This window comes from Centroberyx affinis, unplaced genomic scaffold, assembly GCF_046629955.1.
Source record: "Centroberyx affinis isolate AG114_WGS23_722 - 3 ecotype Tasmania unplaced genomic scaffold, CSIRO-AGI_Caff_v1 ptg000937l_1, whole genome shotgun sequence".
Classification (NCBI taxonomy): Eukaryota; Metazoa; Chordata; class Actinopteri; order Beryciformes; family Berycidae; genus Centroberyx; species Centroberyx affinis.
The window spans coordinates 181,656-202,319 of NW_027279513.1; the positions used below are offsets into that span (position 1 = coordinate 181,656).

At 41.9% G+C, this 20,664-nt stretch overlaps 1 protein-coding gene across 1 annotated transcript; it reads right to left on the reverse strand.

The window, feature by feature from the left end:
• Positions 1-1,291: 1,291 nt before the first annotated feature.
• Positions 1,292-20,620, reverse strand: LOC139645985 (zinc finger CCCH domain-containing protein 7B-like). The gene is made up of 23 exons (XM_071521875.1): positions 20,515-20,620; positions 20,019-20,086; positions 19,846-19,882; positions 18,584-18,781; positions 17,410-17,568; positions 16,246-16,326; positions 15,894-15,953; positions 15,559-15,613; positions 15,183-15,403; positions 14,080-14,713; positions 13,277-13,338; positions 13,092-13,185; positions 12,371-12,532; positions 11,611-11,825; positions 11,002-11,102; positions 10,645-10,826; positions 7,343-7,428; positions 6,502-6,689; positions 5,947-6,052; positions 5,101-5,209; positions 4,733-4,875; positions 4,449-4,618; positions 1,292-3,927 (listed from the first exon to the last, which is right to left on the reverse strand). Exons 2-23 carry the CDS (start codon positions 20,075-20,077, stop codon positions 3,747-3,749), a joined length of 3,303 nt encoding a protein of 1,100 aa, XP_071377976.1. The 5' UTR covers positions 20,078-20,086; positions 20,515-20,620; the 3' UTR covers positions 1,292-3,746.
• Positions 20,621-20,664: the final 44 nt, after the last annotated feature.

Below are 20,664 nucleotides of genomic sequence, written 5' to 3' on the forward strand. Positions count from 1 at the left end.
TCCATACAGGTAGCCTCATAATAACATGTTACACTTGTTGCAATCAAGGTGACAAATCAATACACTATTAGTTGCTCAACTTTAACTCTGACTACAGCATCAGTGGGGTAAATGTAATATAATAATCTGACAACATGAAACGCATAGGTAGCCTATGGTGAATTCATATTTTGCAGTAGCCTACTGGTACTTTGGCCATACATTAGTAACTGTTGTTGTCTAGTGCAATGACCTGAAATAACACATGTGAACATATCAGGCTGTTTTCACAAGACACAGGCCGTAGGGATTATATTGCATGATTAAATAGCCACATAAATAATCATTTTAAATTAGAAAATACATTCTTACCGTTGTCATCAAAGGCAGGGAAAGAGAACGGATAGTCAACCAGGGACTTGAAGAGATCAGGAACGTCACTTCTGTCTCCGAGGAAGATTTCGCTTGCTGTCGACATTATAAACGACCGGTGTCAGACAGCCAAAACACTCTGCTGATGTCGATAGATGACTCGAGCTCAGAAAACCAAACTGTGCGCCGACTTCAGTCACTTTGAACAACTTCTCAGGTCATGTCACGGGGATGCCTGCATGTGTCCGAGAACTTGTAGTATAATGAGCACCCAAAGCCACGCCCCGAAGCCTCATGAATACTGGAGTGTTGTTGTCCGAGAGCCAATCAAGCGTACGAGAGTTAAGCATCTAGGCTTTATTAGAACAGTCCGCGGCGCCCATTTGCTGTCGCGTCTGTTAGTCACACCGCCGAGCCAATCAGAGAGCAGGGGCGGGCTCCGGGGGCCACAACAAACGTGCGAGCACATTTCACCACGCACGGCGGCATGTGGGGAGAGGAGGCTCGAGGACAGACGGCACACTGCGGCACATGCCAGTGTAAATGCGCGGACTCACAATTTTGGAAGAAAAATGCTTTGATAGTCCAACTGAAAGTAAAATAAGTAAAGTAACATTTCGTATTGGTCCAAACAAAATCCTCTGTAGCATAAAACATCCGTAGGTCAAGGTCTAACATGCATAAAACATCAGGCATCCTCAGATAAATCATGTTTGCAAGGCTTTGTAGTGTAGGCTCGTAAACACACAATAATATTCTACATTCTGTTCAGTTTTTAGTCTTAAGAATCATAATACTGCTTAGTTACAAGTACAGCCTGCTTAGTTACAACCACGGTACTATATTACAGTTTATCTGCTTTAACCCTCTGATTCAGACATAACAATGACATTCTTAACATGAAGAGAAAAACAATAGAACTACTAAGCTTATTGTCTCAAAAAATAGTTTTATTCTGCTAAAAATGTACAATTTGGATGAAAATTTACAAAAAACAAAATCCTCCACTCTATCCAATCTGGATATTCACAACAGTGATTAGTCATTTTGCTGAATGAAATTAAATTAAACAATCTTCTATCTAGTCTGTTGAACTTTCCATGTTTGAGAGAATAAGAAAAACGATAATTGATGCATTTCTAAAATTCAAAATCCTTGTACCTGTCTGCCTTTGACTTTCTGAGGTTGCATCTAAACAAAACCTCAATCTACTGCCTCAGTCTGGACTTAGGTACTGCTTTGGCATCAAAACCAACAGGGAAATCAAAGAGTATCCTTTATATCTTCTTGTATAAGGACATGTATAAGCATTACAAATAAAGACAGCCTGAACCTAGTTGTATTGGAGATCACTATCTGTGGGGGTATAAACTATGGGCACTTTTATGTAAGTACTAATGAGGTAGACTTACACCACCACATGCCATTCACTTGACATTAATTGTGAGCCATTAAAACTTAAGAAGTGAACCTTGTAAGTCGTCACAGGCTGACAACTCGCCATAGCAACGTCTTTCACTATCTGAAGCTGCAAGGCCCTTCGCCACTGTTTATTAAAAAAAGAAAGAACAGAGAGTTCAAAACACTTGATTGAGATGTTTTTCTCTTAGTGAGGATGACATTGATGGCAAATAGTTGTTTATGAGGTGAACGTGTCCTCTCAAATTAAATTAAAGTAATGGATTAAATTGTTGGCATGAAGTTTTCTCTGATTGCATCAACACTCAGTGCTCATGTGAAGGGACTGACAGTCATAATACTGAACATTTTCAATGACAAATAACATTTGCTTATGAGCACGCTCTCAATAATGATAGAGTCAAATCATACCATCAAAAACACATTATATGCCTTTATGCGAGTGCCAATATCAATTGAACATGAGTATCTTCATTATTTGTATTGAACTTTGAGAAATGTCTGGTTGTGGTGTGTACTTACTTAGTACACAGCAGCATTGGTTAAGGCCTTGAACATCCTCTCCATGTTAATTATTGCATTTATCAACATTTATTTGATTGGATTTGTTCAGCTGTCTTTAAACTGGGCCTGAGTTACTTCATCTTTACTGTAGTTGAGTAAACTATGCCATGAAAGCTCTTGATCATAATCCACAGAGCACAAACTGGATACAAATACAGAGGGGGGAAACAAAGCAATCTTGCTCTAACCAAACTTTGTGTGACTGTAATATGTCTATGTAATATGTGCATGCAGATGACCACTAAAGGCTGTATATGTATGAATAGTTAACATGCATTAACATCCTGTGATGAGTGTAGTCTAAGTGTTTCTCACACCATTGGCAAATTGGCTCTTTCTTCTTTATACCTTGTCAGATTTCTCATCATTGCACTTGTATAGTGCAGTCTTACTGAATCTTGAGACATCTGCATTGATGTTTTAACTGAACAGACATGAACAAAACAATAAGCAGCTATGTGAAAATATCTTCCATACACTGTGCACAACAGTTGTAATGCCAGTGCTGATAGATGACAAAACATTAAACATATTAAAGGATAAGTTAGGCAATTTTGAAACTACAGTATATGTAATTTGTCTCTTAGGTACCTGTAGTACTTGGACCCACAGAGAACACTGACTCCTGAGTCATCTGTTGGTTGTAATGGTGAGCTCCGTTGCCTCTTGCTGCTAACAATGAGTCCATGCAGCGTTTGTCAAAATATTTCCAAAAAAGCCATTTGTAGGCTCCACATGGAGTCGAGAGTAAACATGACCCAATTCTGCCATTACACACTTTTTCACTAATCAGGAAATCATGGAACTATTTTTCTCTGCTGCAGCACAGGCTGCTGTGGGGTGAAAGTGTGTTACTGGCAGAGTGATCTAGTTTTGTGGCTGGTCAGATTGTAAACAGTAGTGTTTGGTAGAAGACAATCCACTGAGTGGAAATGGTACGGTGCTACAGCTTGTGGGCTGTGGATAGAAATACGTTAGTTGGTTGCCATATCGTTTTCACAGACTGGCTTTTTTGGAGATATTTTGACAAACCCCATCTGGACTCATTGTTAGCAGCAAGAGGCAACGGAGCTCATTGTTTCAACTGACAGCTGACTCTGGAGTCAATATCCTCTGCGGGTCCAAGTACTGCAGGTATGTAAGAAACAAATTACATATAGGTCCAAAATCGCTGAACTTATGCTTTAAACTATATGGCATGTTTTGGAATGAAAATGCATGTGTTTCATATGTCAAGTGTTCCTTTGGCAAACTGTATGCATTGCTAGTTTGAGCATGTGACAGTTCAATTAACATTCCCGAGGAACTGGGATTAGCAAACTTCGTAAAAGACATCAGTGCTAATTTAATGGTTACCACAAAAAATGCTTCAGAAAGTTGGCAATTACAAATTTTTCAGAAAAACATAGTTTTTAATCCTGTAGTAGAAAGTTGTACTTCCCAAAGTCAAACTCGTCAGGCATGATGAGCATGTCCTCCCTGGCTTTGGCCAGCTTCCTTCTCAGGAAGTCCCGCCTCTCCAGCCACTCCTGCAGTTCCTCAGCGCTGTGGGCGAAGTCGCAGCTCGCACCTTCAGCACATCCGCTATCCAACCTGTCAGTCCATACCATCATGTCAAATTTGGCAATCTTTACATAATTTAAACATCTTTCATTTTTATTCTCAACATAATAGTATGAACTATGTTTTGATGGTGTGGAACGACCCAATTGGTTGGAATTAATTATTTAGTATCTAATTAATTAAAAGTAACGATACTGGACCATGTTAAACATTGACGGCTCGTAATCATCACTCCACTGGCACTTTATGATAGAAGTCTGCTGATTCTAATGTGGAAAATGATTTAAGAACGATTCATAAGAATGGACACCCAGGACCTACAGTGATTGGATAACCATGTTAGCTGTTGTAATTACACTGGGGAAGTCACTTAATGCAATACAGCACATTAGTTGGGCTGAATGAGAATTCCTAGCTAGTCCTGGGATTTGAACCAGCAATTCTCCAATGCTCAATAAACCAAACAATGGATTGTAGCATCAATTTCCATTTTGCATTGACTGACTTCAAGGTAAAGTGACCCCAACCCTGACAGACAGGTAGACTCTTACTTAGGGCAGATCTCGAAGCGCGGGCCGGGGAAGCGGTAGCTCCAGGTCAGAGTCTCGTCTTCCCCCTCACAGCTGAACACACGGTCCTTGTGCTTCTCAGAGGAGATGTGCTGCTGCCACTGACGCTCGCTGTTACTGTGTCTCCCGCACAGGCGGCAGTGGAAGCCGATCTAAAACACAAACATAATGATCATCATGAGCATGTTGCTTAAACTTACAAGAGATTCTATCAACAACAACAAATGGTGCAGAAATACTCGCTTATTCAAACTGCGTCTACCCACCATAGGGTCAGCGTAGTCAGTTGGCATGACAATGCATTTCTCCTCAGCCAATGGGACGGTCTGGGTGAGCAGGGCTCCATCCGAATGGCGGTTGTGGCCGCTTAAGGACAACCACATGTCATACATCTGCTGCAAGTCACTCACTGCAGGCACAGATTTAAAACTGATGTCACCAGGAGGATGTGAAATGACAGTGGAATTACATATATTGTCAGATATATGGCAAGATACATCACCAGCAGCTGTTTTTATACAGCGTTAAAGTGTTTTATTGTGGCCAGTGTGACCACCTCATGTGGTTTCCATCATGTGTCATAGGAACTGTGTATCGCAGGGTGATTTGCGTTAACAGCACTATGTTAACTCACGGTCATTATTCTTCATGTCCGTCCACAGCTCCTTCTCCTCCTGGCTGTGAGCAAAGGTACAGTTCCCGGTGTAGGTACATTTCTTCTTCTTCAAAATCTGAGTACATATCTGCAAGGAGAAAACAGATATTGCGGCCACAAGATCCACAAGAAAGAAGGAAGAGGAGTAAGGAAGGATGGGACAACAATGGGAAGAAACTCAAAACTTTCACTCTACATATTACTGAAAGTTAGACAAACAAACAAAAATATTTTGTGGTTTAGTTTTGAAATGCAACATTTTTGTTTGCAACTGTCTGTATTCCTGCCTCAGTCAAAAGTCCCTCTCTTGTCTTCAACTTGTACAAAATGCAGCAGCTGGGATTCTTACTGGAGCAAAAACACAACCTGAGTTTAGCATCTTTACATTCAGGACTGATTTTTTTATTTTATAGACTTGCTTCTATTTAATTACATTTTATTATTGTTTTTGACCTCCCTTTAATGATTTCTGCCTTGCTTTTATATTTCTTACCTTGCTGATGATATTATGTTTTTTTTTAATCCTTTGTAAACCTAAACTCTACATAAATTTATTATTAAAAATATGATAGACCTTTAACACCAAAGTACTCATAATCACAGTGAAGACCATCCTCAAGGGTATTATGGCTTTTATACAATTTAACAGATCATGTGTAGACAACACACATACAGTGCTACATAAAAGACTGCTGACTAGTTCCTTCCAGTCTAGCTGAGCTTTATGGGAATTATCAGCAGTGCTGGAAGGCGACTGATGAATCAGACTGCCTGGTTGAAACTACTTGTTTAAAAATGGATAAAGAGCCGGGGAAGCAAACCTACATCATACTGCAGGGGGTAGTTCTTGGTGAATGGCGGAGCTCGGACCTGAACCCACTTACTCCTTTCCAAGGACATCACCAGCAGAACCCGTCGCTCTTTGCTCCAGCTGGAGACGAACACAGAGACGGGGGACAGAGACAGAAAATGAGATTCAAATCCTTCAGTTTTATGCTTTTGCCAGGTTCATGCTGTGCTCTGCCGGCCATGTTTATCCAGTGAAGCTGGTTTTGTTGTCCAATTCAGATTTGTGTCATTTTGATTTTTGTCTTTGTCTTGAGCAAAGAAGTTTTTACAAGCCCCTTGGGGTTTCTTAATCTCTTAATTTTAATCTTTTAAGCATTTTTTGTCTGCTCTTCTTATATTTTACAATTCTTTTCATTATTTTTATTCAGTAGGATCTATGCTGAAGTTAGCTGGGTAATGTTTCCATACCTTTATAGACATCTTTTGCGATTCCAAACTTTTCAAGAAATACTTATTAAACTTATTAAATAATTATTTTCGAGACGTGTAGGAACCCTGCAAATACATTATTGAGGTGGGGGTGTTGCTCACGTGTGCCTGGCCTTGGCTGTGCAGTACTTCAGGGCTTTGTCTTGCTCACTGATCAGGCCGTCCCGCCAGCACTGAGCGCAGGCGAACTTCATCTTCCTGTTCAGACTCTTGCCTCCTCCCCCTCCTCCCCCTCCTCCTCCTCCTCTTGGTTTGTTAACACCACCTCCAATGACTCCAGCAGAAAGGGACTGCATTGGATTGAAAGATAATGGAGATAATAGTGATGGTCATTCATTTACTTTTACTTTTCTTTATCCGGCGGCTTGTTTGAAATAAACAGAAGCATAACTGGAAAAAGACTGGAAACAGTACTGGACACACTGTATTGACAGGTGATCTCTGGGAAGTGCAATGCAGAAACACCACAGCAATAAGCACTTGACATAAAAGATGTCACCAAAATCAACAAAACAAGAATGTAACAGATTATCACTTTAAAGCCCTAATGTAGAATGCAGAATTAGAATATTAGGGTATATTCACATATATTTTAAGAAATTTTACTTGCAAATAGAAAATACAGTTTGCTGTTAGCATAACACATTTAAACTCATGTTTATGCCCCATACTTACAGTCCTTGTATCAAAAGGTCTGTAAAATACTTAAAGTGAAGAATTCACTGAATAAAAACAAAGCAATTTATGAATTGGATTTTTACAGTGGACTAGACTCTTGAGAAATCATCCCATTTTCTAAACAGAGTAAAACAGAAAGAGAGAAACAGAAAGAGAGAAGGAAAGACAGAAAGAAAACTATACTACACAAGAGAAGTTCAAGAACAAATCATGTCATGTCAATATCATGTCAAATAAAATGTAGTTATTCTAATTCTTTTCTTACTTTATTCACTTTCTGTTTGGTTGAGTTGTGTTCCTGCTTCCCGTAATACTTTATGGATTCCTTCACAATCTCGTCAGGGGTGATACCTGTAGATTATACACACACACACACACACACACACACACACGCACAGAGATAAACAAGAGAAACACAACAGGCTACTGCCACCTTCTGGTTTCAGCGTAGAATGTTAAAGGGCAATACTCATTTTAAGAATTCATGTTACTCCGATGGTGAACATAAACAACTCTCTCTAACAGCAAGAAACCAGAGAAACTGAATCTCCTCCTAAAATATATTAATAGCAGCAGGGAAACGACAGAATTCGTTTTGGGACCTGGGTCCACTCCCTGTCTCATCCTCATTATCAGTTCCAGCACTTGTCTTGTTTTCAGTAAGTCTCTTATTTGAATATAACTTAATAGTCTCTGTGAGGCTTCCCTGGATAAGCAATAATACAATTAGGAGTATAGTTTTCAGCTAATTAAACCATGCATGTATGAAGACACTGTCACAGATCTGTGTGTTGATCTGCTCGGTGCATTAAGACTCCTAGACTCCGGGGAAAGTGATTATTCACAAAGAGAATATAAGGTCTTTTAAAAAAACGATACATTTAATGAAAATTCAAGTCCTGATTATAGCTGATTATCTATGTATGTCACTGTGGCCGCAGCCTGTCATCCTACAGGGAAATCCCCTTTGCATCTTTTCTGTGATCTCTCTCAGTGGAAGGCCAGCAGTGCGGGGGGGGAAACTGTGGGAACGTAAAGAAAGGGCAACAACCTTAAGCTAACTCACCCCATTTCCATTCCTTAAGGACGGTGATAAGGACCAGGCCTGTCAAACAACCATAAAACACCAGTACCCATCCCTGTTTCTGGTAATCCCTGAGGTGCCAGAACGTCTGAGATGAGACGCATCGGATTGTACCCAAAATCCTAAGAAATCTTTGATACAGACTCATGAGACCTTTGGGTATCACACCTTTGGGTTTGACTCTAATGTATATCTCTTGTTTTACATGCATCTGTGATGTTTTATACAATAGTTTTTCACATCATTAGGTAGTCATGTTTGATAACAAAATGCTCTTTTCTTTGACAACTATCTTCCTAGGCAATGGGCCTTTCCTAAAATGTTTATTGATCCTATTTGAAGTCACTTGAGGGCTCTGACCTATCACTGACCCTGCATTCTGCTCTTATTGCTTCTTACTCAACCTGCTGTGTCAAGGGTCGCCACACCATCAGCCTGAGGGGGAAATACACTGGAGCTAACAACACTTCTTTATGTGAATACCGCATTTCTCCATTGGCTCTGATTCTTCCTGTAACCTCCTGAACCTCTGCTTCCCCTCATGGGTTCCCTTCACAGACAACCGGACAGTAAAACGATCATGTTTGACACACCGGAGACTAATGCTCACTCAGCCTTTTTCTAGATACACACCGTTTTTATGTATGTTGTCATATTTCGATTTTCGGAGTCGACTACCAATTCACTACAACTTTTATTTGAAAGACTCCAGGAATAAACGTCTAAAAGGTTGCAACATGGAGATAGATGGCAACTCTTGCTTTCTGTTCATTTTTGGAGGCACAAGACCTACTAGTGATGTACTATATATAGCCAATTCTCCCTCCAAAAACACCCAAATATAGGAGGGAAATAATTTAATTGGAAGTCAAATATTATATTTTATTTCTGTAATGGTAACAGAGTTTATTAACTTTGGCTACAGAGCTATAATCTAATATCAAATATAGTTAGCTGTTCTATAAAAAATAAAAATAATACAACACAAAATCACTTTGAGAATAGACACACTGCGACCCTCGACCCCCAGTGTTCTATTCATTCTGATCCCTGATCCCCCAAATATCATCCTGAATACTGTCACAATCACGTTTTCTGTTGTGGAAGCAGGATCCTAAAACATAAGACAGACAATCGAAGAACGTTCTAAAGCTGGGTAACAAGATTCAGCGTGACTCAGTGGAAAACTACTAACCGAATTATGCTACGATTGTATAGCCAACTCTGATCAACAGCATGTGAGTGGAGGAGCTGTGGCCTTGAGGTCTGTGCTGCTGATGGATAGTTGCACTGCTAAAAGATACTTATGAAAGAACGCAATTGTTTTCTTTGTTAGTCATGTACCCATGTTTCTGATGGTCATGTGCTAATCTTATGGAATTCGGTCACTTCACAGTCACCCCATATGTAGAGTAAAAGCTCTGTGAGGGAATGACTTCTCCCTTACATATGCTCCAATAAAGCTTTGTGTCCACTGGAGCAGACATGTATGAGTGTCTCTTTCCACCACAACTCCTCCTTTATTCTCTGTGGAGCTTTACAACAGTGTGTCATGACAAATTTGGGTACATGACTCCTCTCTTTTTGCTTCTAATAATAGGAGAGTGAGTAGTTATCATTCACTAGTATGGACCAAAGTATCTTTAAGGTTTAAAGATCCAGTGCAATGATTTTTACTCAAGTTTGAAGTTGTTTTCCAACATAATGAGCGTCATTTTTTTTCCAGTTTTTGATGGCTAGATTGTACAGTGAGAGCCGAACATTCCACTGCAGACAACATTTCTATCTTTGGGGAACAAATATCCAGTGTTGGAACTTCAGCACCCAGCAACAATGGAGGCACAGAGATTTTGGCTAGTTCGGCAAGTAGCTGGCTGGCTTTTGCCTGACAGACTATGGGGCACCTCATTAACTATGCAAAGTGTCGACCAATCAGAGCATTCATTAAAACCTGGGTGTAGGTGACATCATTTACACTTGACAACCAGAGGGAGAGTTTCTCAAAGGGCGTTAGTCAAATTTCCACAATGCTGACAGTTATAATAATTTGGGCAACTTTATTTTAACATGCCCTGTGTTAAATTATATCATGAAATTGAGAAATGCAATTCTCATTGCATTGGACCTTTAATAATAACAGTGGCATACTTTCACCTTCAGATTCAGTGGTAGGTGGTTCAGTTGTCTTGTCATTTCAAATGGTCCCCAGTATGTCAAACATAATTGTTTAAAGATATTTGGATTAATTATTCAACAAGTTGACTCATTTTTATCTTTCTTCAGTATTATGCATTGTCATTTACATTTGAAGAATTATTCATAAGAAAACAAACTGTTTGTATAAGCACCTTGGGGGTTTGCCACTTCACCTGCATAATCTGCAATTCCTTTTCTCTGCTTTGTGTTTTATCATTTTTACATGTGCAAACCAATACGCTCTAACTCATTACTTACAGTACGTGCTTGTGTCTGACAGATTGTACCTGTGTTTTCCTGCAGCCTCCATGTTTTGAGCTCTATGACGGAGTGGGCATAGTGGCAGTTGTCCTCTCTCTGGCAGCCGTAGCGGATGGCTTTGCGGCACAAATCCAAGTGGCACGGGACGTTCAGCGGGCGGATCTTACTGTAGTTCACAGTGGTGGTCGTCACCACATATGCCAAGCACCTGACGGGCACAGAACGGGCATAAGTGTGTGTGTGTGTGTGTGCGTGAGAGAGAGAGAGAGAGGGAGAGAGAGAGAGTGAGAAAGAAAGAGAGAGTTAGCTTATGAGTGAGAGAATGACATGAGAGCGAATGGAGGAGGACTTGTACTGGCATGTGTGTTTTGAAGATAACTCACTTATTGGCATCGAAAGTGTGGCGAGCGTGCGGGTTAGAGCAGATGGCGCGGTTATCTCTGCAGCGCTTACTGATGATCCTTGGTTTGCTGTCATAGCACTCCTGTGGGGTGAGAGGGTGAGAGAGAGAGAGAGAGAGAGAAAGAGAGCAAGAGAGAGAGAAAAAGAGGTTGAGGACAGGACAGGAAGGGAAGGAGGAGACAAAGAGAGAGAGTGAAACCAAAAAAAAAGAATAGACAGATTGAAAGACTGAGAGGGAGACTGCCTTAACCATTATGAGATAATAGTTTTAAGTGTGATAATGGTTTTAATTATGATAAAACTAATGTGAACAGATGAAGAAAAACCTTGCTTATATGGGCCTAATTACAACATATGCATCGACTGATTGATCATTTTTCAATTGTTCAATGGATAGACTGATTAAGTGTATATACACACATGCATCAAAACTAACAATTACAAAAGCATTATAAAAAAAGAGAGTATACATTTTTAAGTGCTTCCAATAACCAAACATTTTACAAGTTCAAACTACTGTCATTCCATAATGGTTAAGATATGTGAGCTTCTACTGTATTTTGTGTGTGTGTGCTCATATGCGTACTAACCTGACAGAGGAACATGAACATGCCCTTGTGCTCTTGCAGAAGCCGTATGACACTAAGTATAGGATCCAGTCTGACGGCTGCCGGTTCAAACAGAAAGTTTCTATCCAGGGTTCCCTTCCTCTCTTCCGTCCAAACGTCTATCTCAAGCTGGTTGAAGGCAAAGGTGCACTTCTCTCCGAACTTACACAGGCCCAGATCGCCAGACTTCAGCAGCTCTGGACGAATGAGAGCAAACAAAATTTTGTCTCTCCAATGTACATGATATCATTTTGTTTGCATTCCCTCTTTAACTACGAGGCCATTTGAATCTCCAGTAATTCGGGGGACTGGCATGGCTGTCATTCAGGCTGCTGAAGTCATCGTTACCTGGACCAATGACACTTTCAGCCTTGATTGATTCCTGATCAATCATGGCGGCAGACAGTTGCCTTACTCACATGGGTAAATGTAAACACAGGGTAAGTTGAGTAACAAAATCAGCAAGTCCTATCAAGAACTGTACACTCAAACTGCCTCCTCGGAAACAATCCAATCCAGGAACGATGATACTGAAATGGTCACATGGTTAAAGGATTAAAGGAATTAAGGAGGTCCACAGTACTTCTGTGGAAGAAATTAAGCTTTACTTATTGTGTATATATTCATTTGTATTAATAATATAATTGTATTAATATCACAGTATGCTTTATTTCTGCTCAGTCCATGTCCATTAACCCTCCCAGTCTGATATCACCCAACCATCTGATTTTAGCATCCTTACCCGTGCAAAGCTTAAATGGCCCAGAAAAAGAGTTCCAGCTCGGAATGCGTCGCACTCTGGTCCACTCCAAAGTGAAACCTGCCTTTCTCCTGCACAACAGGATGTCCCGCTTGCAGCTGTGGACGAGGTCTGGCTTGTGAACGTAAGTATATATCCCTCGACCTGGAAACGAAGAGGGAAGGGGAAAAGCAAGGTTTGAAAGAGACGGAGAGAGACAGAAAGAGTGAACAAAGCAAGGAGGAGATTAACATTTTTTTAAATAAGGGGAAAAATGGGGATGGTGGATGACATACAGAAAAATGTGATTGAGACTATAAAGCATCACAGCTACAGAGATAGAAAGGAATTACCAACTAGTAAACTAGTACGTTTATTTGCTGTTGCTGAAGGTGTAAACTTGTGAACGTCATACAAATGTATTATTTTAACCTTGCCAGACACTTTACCTCACTATACCTCCCTGAAATACACCGGATTGAATTTTGCATTGAGGTTGGCCTTTCAATGGCTTGACGTTTTGCTTCCTTTTTTGCCCTTTCTGCCTGGTTTAAAGGAGGGATGCAGGATGCAGTATATCCAGTATAGGGAAGACAGAAGGATATGAAAACCTGTCTGGCAGTAAAGTCAATACCAGCTAAGAAGTATATGGGTCAGTGTGGTTTCTTACTGGACAACAGTTTAGTGTACTGAACTTCGCTCAAAGTCTCGTCTGCTAACATACCTTCCCGGGGGAAACAGGCAGAGCAGGCCTGCATGAAGTCGTGGGTGGAGGACAGGGGGTTACAGACTGCACTGGTCACTTGGTTATTCTTCTCCTTCATGGCCATGGTAAGAATCAGATTTTTAGTTAATGCTGACAAGACAAACGTAAACAGCTGATAATACAAGCTTGAGAATAAATCTTACTTTGTAGTTATTCTTGGCCGAACGTACGGCTGGGGCAGCGGCGCTGTGAGAGGGTGTGACACCTGAAGAGCAACGAGGAGAAAGCACAGTTGAGTTTTACTGAAGCCCATTCTGTGGTTGCCTTTGGTCATAAGCATAAACACTCCTTTCCCATAAAAAAAATAAAAATAAAAACGGAGCCCTTCCCTGAGTTGTTTGAAACTCCTTGAACAACAAATTTGACTGCCATGTTTCATCTCACTGTCGTCGGGTGAAAACCTTGTATCTCTCAAATGTCAACATTTCAGGAGCCAAGAAAAGCAGCCTTGGTTTTAACTTGATGACCATGCATTTATCAGTTTATCCAATGGGTTTTGAAAGGGTTTCATAAGCCCAAGGGTCGCACTACTTTCTAAACCCATAGAGGAATTATGGGTTGGGTGACAACAACAACATTTCGATTTATGTTTGGCCTTCAGATCAGGGGTTCAGTTTAGCAATGTCTTACTATGTTTCACACTGACCAATGATTCTCCTCACTCTCTTTCATACCTGCACACTTTTCTCATGTAAATGTGTATCTCTTGTTTCAATCTTGCTAATGAAGTAAGGGAAAACTGAGTTGTATTTAGGCTACAACCATGGCCATAGTATTTCAGTGTGATTTGCTGCCCTGAGTTTGATCCACATTTGATCTGTTCCGCCTCAAAGTTGAAATGAAACCTATGCCCTTAGAATCCATCAGCTATTGTGACTACTGGACAAAAAAGTTATTCTCCGGCCTTGCCAAATAGTAATATAAATCACAAAAAAATTGTAATCACCAGGAAAGCCGAAGTCAGAGAGTGAGTCAAGGCCTCCTCCCCCGATAGCGACTGCTGGCAAAGCTGAAGCCTTGACTCCCTTCACTGCGGGGAACGAGTCCAGGGCATCGAGGGAGTCCAGCGGTTCCAGAGTGTTCACACCAATTTTAGGGACGTCTCCGCTACGGCCAGATATGGAGACGCTCTCCAGGGCATCTAGGCAATCATCGAGGGACTTTTCCTCTGAGTCCGGTTTTGCTCTGGGTCCGTCCTGCCCGGCTCCGGCACTTATCGGTGAATCTAAGAGGTCGTCCAGAGAATCGAGGCCATCAAGGGTATTCTGTGCCGCTGTATTCAGTGCGGTGCTCAGTCCTAATTTTGGAGCGCCGACGTTGCCTCCGAGGCCCGAGGAGAAGCTATCTAAAGCATCCAGCCCGTCCGAGGTGGAGAGGGCGTCCAGGGCGTCGAGGGTGGAGGCCTTGGGACCCGCCCCGCCACCTGAGGCGGAGAAGGCGTCCAGAGAGTTGAGCTGACTGACGGCCGAGTTGAAGAAGGCCGGGGGGAGCTGGGGCGTCGGGGCGGGCAGGACGGAGGGGACGGCAGGCGCACAAGTGGATTTGCGGCTGGGGTCGGGGAACGCTGCCTGGATGTCCGTCTGGAAGGCATGGAGAAGAATCAAATGAGTGAAGAAGGGTGGAATAGAAAAAAGGAGAAAGAGAGAGAGACTGAAATAAGCTATTATGGTAGCTCTAGGGTTTCTATATATTTTTCGTTTAAAATTCACAGACTTTTTCTGGGCCTTAATTTCTTCTGGATTTGAAGCTTTTGGTGGGGGTTTAATTGATTGCTGTATGTTGATGTATGCTGCTGACAGCGGCTGGACAATGTGAGCGTCAACAAGGTCATATCAATCTAGAATAAATGTGAAACGTAATATAAGTGTAAATGACGGTCTACAGCTACACATTATGAACAGGCAGCTGTGTATCTGGACTTAAAACAACATCTTTTCGTACTGTTCCCATAGTTTTTGTGCAATTCCCCAACTTTTAAAGACCTGGAAATGATCAATTTCACTTTATATGCTTTTTTAGATTTTCCAGACACACACACACACACCTTACCCCAGTGGGCTCTGGCTCATTAGGAAAGCAGTCTAGCAGGCTGTCTAAGTCCTCTCCCATCAGCTCGGAGTCCTCCAGGGCGTACGGGTCAGGCACTGAGAGGGCGGCTGGTTGGTGACAGCTAAGAGGTGCGGAGGAGCCATGAGCACCATAGGGAGAAGGCAAGGTCGTGGAGCTGAAACTGACCGGTATGGAGGACTGAGGCATGCTGGGAAAGCCGACTGAAGAGAAGCAGGAAGGAAGAAAACCAGAGCAATAGGGGAATTTTGTTTAGATTTTAATTATTTTAATTGATTTTGTATATTTTTGAATAGCCCAATCATCTGTATGGCTATTGTGATAAAATGTAAATCTATAGTTGGTCAAGAACTCAAACCTGGTGCAATGCCACTCAAAGGATTCAGGCCATTTCCTAAATAAGCACCTGACACCTGGAGGTGACAAGAAGGAAAAAGGATTTAGGATATTATCGTGCACACAAAGAGTATCTACATGATGAGCTAGGGGCCTCTTTTCTCAATATTTAGACACATAAAAATATATCTGCAGAAGAAATTTGCATACTTAATATTCAATATATTTGTGGCTGAAAGGTTTTTTAATGCAAATATTAAAATGTCTTTTTGTACAAATCTGATAGAATTAGGGAGTCCTTATGAAATCTCTTTTTTCAACTATGATGGTGAGGAATAAAGATGTTGTTGTACTTGCCTTCACAGCTTGAGCAGTCATGTTTCCATTACGGACCGCTCTCGCAGTAACAGGCTCTTCCTGGGAAAGACAAGATAACGCACTCGATATCAGAAATAAAGGACACACCAGAGAGCACAAAATAAGGACAAGTTTGTCTGCATTGTGTGACCTTTGACCAGACTGAACTCTGAGCGGATTCTTTAACGTATTGCCTAGTATTTTCACTGTACTTTGACATCTGTACTGCTTTCGCCTTAAACCCGGAGAAGAAGATCTGACCCAAACATCCATCGATCATGAGAAACCACAAGTCTGTGTTTTCATATTCGTCCATTTCAAACTAGAGTGTTTATCAGACGTCAGCACTAACCTTTGTGCTGACGTAGGCTTTTCGATTTTTCAGTCCAAGATGGACGGCCAGCTCCTGCGCCAGCTCATTCACCTGCTTGTCCTGGGAAGAGGTAAACATAAAAACATAAAAAGCATGATGAGCCCGTGACAAAAGAAATGAGGGCGCGAGGTTTGCCATGTGGTGCACCTGCTTGTTACCATCTTACACTTGAAACTGATCTATTAAGGTCATCTGTGCCTTTATCTCATTTTGTTTAGACGACTGCTACTCCCTCTATTCCTGCTTAAATCGGAAGTCGCTCTCACGTCTCCAGCTCATTCAGAATACAGATTTCGGATTTAACGGATGCCAAACAAAGGGTTAGGCTTATCTCTCCGGTGGTAACTTGTTAGGCTGGGGACACACTAGAAGACTTAGAATCCTGAACCATTTTGAAAAAGCATTGTAATACACACAACGATGAATTTCACAGAGGTTTTGTCTCTCATTTCTGCCTCACTCTAAACTCACAGGTCCGTTTGCCAAAAAAGGGCAGAGACCAACAAGCATGGAAAAGAACCAGCCAGAGAAGAACAGCAGTGCCTGGACAAACTAAGAGGGTTCCTGCCTCCTCTCATGAAGCCGTCCTAGACAACAGTCAGAATAAGGAACGGGAAAACGTCCATGTTACCAGCTTGTTGCAGCATCCAGAGTTGTTGGACAGAAAATTGCATTACAATTTGGACAATCAGCCTTAAAGACCAGATTTGAAAAACAAATCAGATTTGCCTGCTGTCTGAACATAGTCAAAGTTTCCTGTGAGCTGGAGTGCAGCCTGAGGTCGACCAGACCGACCCGCAGTCTAAACTCATGAACTAGAGCGCTAGCACTTTTTCAGTGGGAGGGTTTGGGGGGGTGGGAGGGTCTGCATGACTGGAGTGAGAGAAACTACATTGACTTTAAAAACTCCACCTGTTACCAAAGTCCTGTGGAGGCACTGTGTTGTTGTGACCACACACCAATTAACTGCTGTTTTAGCACTGAAATCCCAGCTTCCCTCCATGACTTTTCCTACACCCACTTTCTGTACAAACCAGTGTAAATGCACAGAAATAGTAGTTAGAGTTATATTTAGGCCCTTCAATTGACAACTTATTAGCCTCCTGTTGGACCTCTTAGTGCCAACACTCCCAGCTGCTTTACCAGCCGTGTGATGAGCAGACAGTCTGTGGTGCAGTTGTAGGCCTCCTTGTACCGTCCCAGCCCCTTCAAACAAAGGGCCTTCCTGTACAGCGCTCTGCGGCTTTCCTTACACACTTCCAGTGCGCTGTCGCAGTCCTGCACACCGCGCTCAAACTCCCCCTAAGGAAAACAACAGGGAGACAGAGCAAGTTAAAGATAAGGAAAATGGTGAAATGAGTTCAAATGAAGGGCATGAAGTGACTGATATGCAGGCTAACAACAAAACTGCAGGCGTTTAAACTACAGCTACAGATCCAGGCTACTGTTTACTACTCATACATCTCCTCAAGCACAACACCTCACCCACTTAAATGTCCAATAGGAATCTTTTCCACATCTATATTATATTTTGTTATGTTCAAATTTCCCGGAAATTAATCAGGTGCATAGTAAAGGCATTATCAAGTCACCAAATGTACTTTTTTTTTTTTTAAAGATTTATTTTTGGCATTTTATGCTTTTTTTGACAGATATAGTGAGAGAGAGACGGGAAGGTATGGGAGAGAGAGCGAGGGGAGGACATGCAGCATTTCAACCCATAGCTATCTTTAGTTTGGAGAAAGCTGCTTCTTACAAATCTCACACATTTTTATTTACATTTTCACTTTGCCTTCCCACACCAAATGCTATGAAATGCTAGGCGGCAAACTAACCATAATCTAAATGGAAGCATGGCATTGTTTTGCTTTCTCTCTCTCTGGAGTTTCTCCAGTAATTATTCTTCTCCATCAGTTTATTCTGATGCCTGACTACTTTACTTTTTTATAATCTAATTTTAAGGTTGGTGCCAAATTGAAATGTAACACAAACTGAGCAGACTAGCATGTCACTGGATATTATAGAAACATTTCTATGTTCTTTGAAGCAGGCTGAAACATGATACCGAACAGCCTGAACCAGTGTCAGCTTCCTCTTCAGTTGACTGACTCACGCTCTAATCAGGTATGGGTGTGGAAAGGTGTCTGCCACAAACAATTTGTGTGTCATGATGTGTTTGATGTGGCACGCAATGATGAGGGAGTGCCGAGTTACGGTGGCAAAAACAATAGAACAGCCATCTACATCTTTAACGGTGTTTCTGTCTGTCTTAGCTAAACTGATTTCCCTGAAACACACAACACCAAATGCGTCTCACCATGCTGTGGTAGGCAGCGGCCCGATTGACATACAGGCTCTCCAGCAGAGCTTCGGGGACTTGGATCTGCTCCGCTGCAGCGTAGTGAGTCACATTCAGCCCCTCACTGAAGTCTTTAGCCGCTCGCTCCCAATCTCTGTCTCGGAACGAGGCGTTGCCCTCTTCAAGCAGGTTGCACACTAACTGGGTCAGGAAGTCCTGAGAAGAGAAGAGGAGACAAGGAAAGGAGATGCTGGGGGTGCGTCCCAAAGCTTTTTCACTCCTCCTTTTCGTTCCTCCCCTCCTTCACTACCACTCCTCCTCTCCTAGGGGAGGAATGGAGCGGAGGAGCGGGAAAGTGGAGGAAGTTTGGGACAGTTTATTTGCTACTCTATCATCAAGAATGGATGTCTGCTAATGATGAGGTGATGATGTCACATGTGCAGCCTTCCTGCCAATGTTCATTTGATAATTAACATAGACTATACAGTAGATTTACATTTATTCATGGATGAACCTTTTTCCTCAACCTACATTGGTGAATACATTTTATTGGTGGGACCAATTCCAAACAAATTTGATTCTTTCAACATTTCTTTTGGGAGATATCGGCATTAAAACTCAGGCCCATCCTACATATCATAACCCCTTACACCTATAGGCATAATCACCCCACAACTGGAAAGGAGTGGTACATTTTAAACTACTACTACGATTTTTGGAGCTTTGGGATGCACCCAGGTATTCAGATGTGAAACTGCACATCCTTTAAACGGGGGTGGGGTTAAGCTATATATGGCATAATTGATGCAATTAAGCCATATCCGTCCACTATTTTCCTGCCCAGGGACTGCAGATGTAAATTTGCTATATAGCTAACTCTGGCCCAACGGTTGTGTTGTGCATGGCCCCTGTTAAATAAACAAATAAATTAAACTAAACTAAACCTACCATAGACATTTACAGTCTTTAACTCCACACTGAGACGAGTGCAGGAGGAGATACAGGCAAGTGTTTAAAAGGTACCGAACAGAAAGTGTCCATGAACTAAGTCACATTTTGATTTTACCAGTAGGCAAAATATGAAGAAAGATGGAGAAATAGCGTGTGGGGGAGGAAACTGGAGAACATAACAGGAAGCGCCTTGGGAGGCTTGGGACTTCTAAGTTATCATGAGCAACTAACCGTGACAAAACAACTGATGAACAAAACCTTGAAATATTAAGACCAAAAGTCAAGAGACACGATAGACAAGACAGTGTTGTGTGTCTAACAGCTTGTACCTCGTAGCCTTCAGGCTCTGGATAAGGCAGGGACGACCTGGGACACACAGAGAAGGGAGTCAGATTAGTTGGAACAAATGTGATAAAGCCAGGGCCACAACGAGTTTGTCTTTCTTTCAGTGTCACCACAATTTAAAAAAAGAAAAAGAAAAAAAAGAAGCAACTCTTCTCACTGTATGAATGTCAGAGATTTCTGTATCTCCTCCTTGCGTTTTTGTCTGGCAGAGTCCATCTTTGAACACTGGGGGAAGACAAACAAACCAAAGCGGGTTAGTATACAGGCTAACTGATGCAGTGTTGATAATGCCTCTGTGAAACATGGCTGACACACCCTCTTTCTTTGAGAGGAGAAAGGAAAAAACACTGAACCACATCTGGCACATTCTGCCAACTAAATTCTCTCCATGGCAGGCACTTCCTCTCGTGCCAATATGAATTGAGTCAGCAGCTGCCCCTCTGTAATGGTCGCCAGTAGTGTGCTGGTCAAACACGACTGAGCCTGCTGTATTCATGTATTCACTCGGTGCCAGTTTGGACACACACACATACACACACACACACACACACACACACACACAACAGGGTCAACCCGGACCCAGCATGCATGACCCTGCATGTTCCCTCGCTATCATGGCGCGAGTCAACCAAGTTCAGTTCAGGCACACCTACCTGATAAAGTTCATTGAATCGAAGGAAAGTTTAGGGTTGCATACTGCGCCCAGGGAAAGAAACAGCGAGGCGGAAAACTTCTATAGCTGACAGCTAACGTTAGTGTTTACGCTGATAGCAATGAGAGAAAGCGCTGACTCCTCGGTAGCT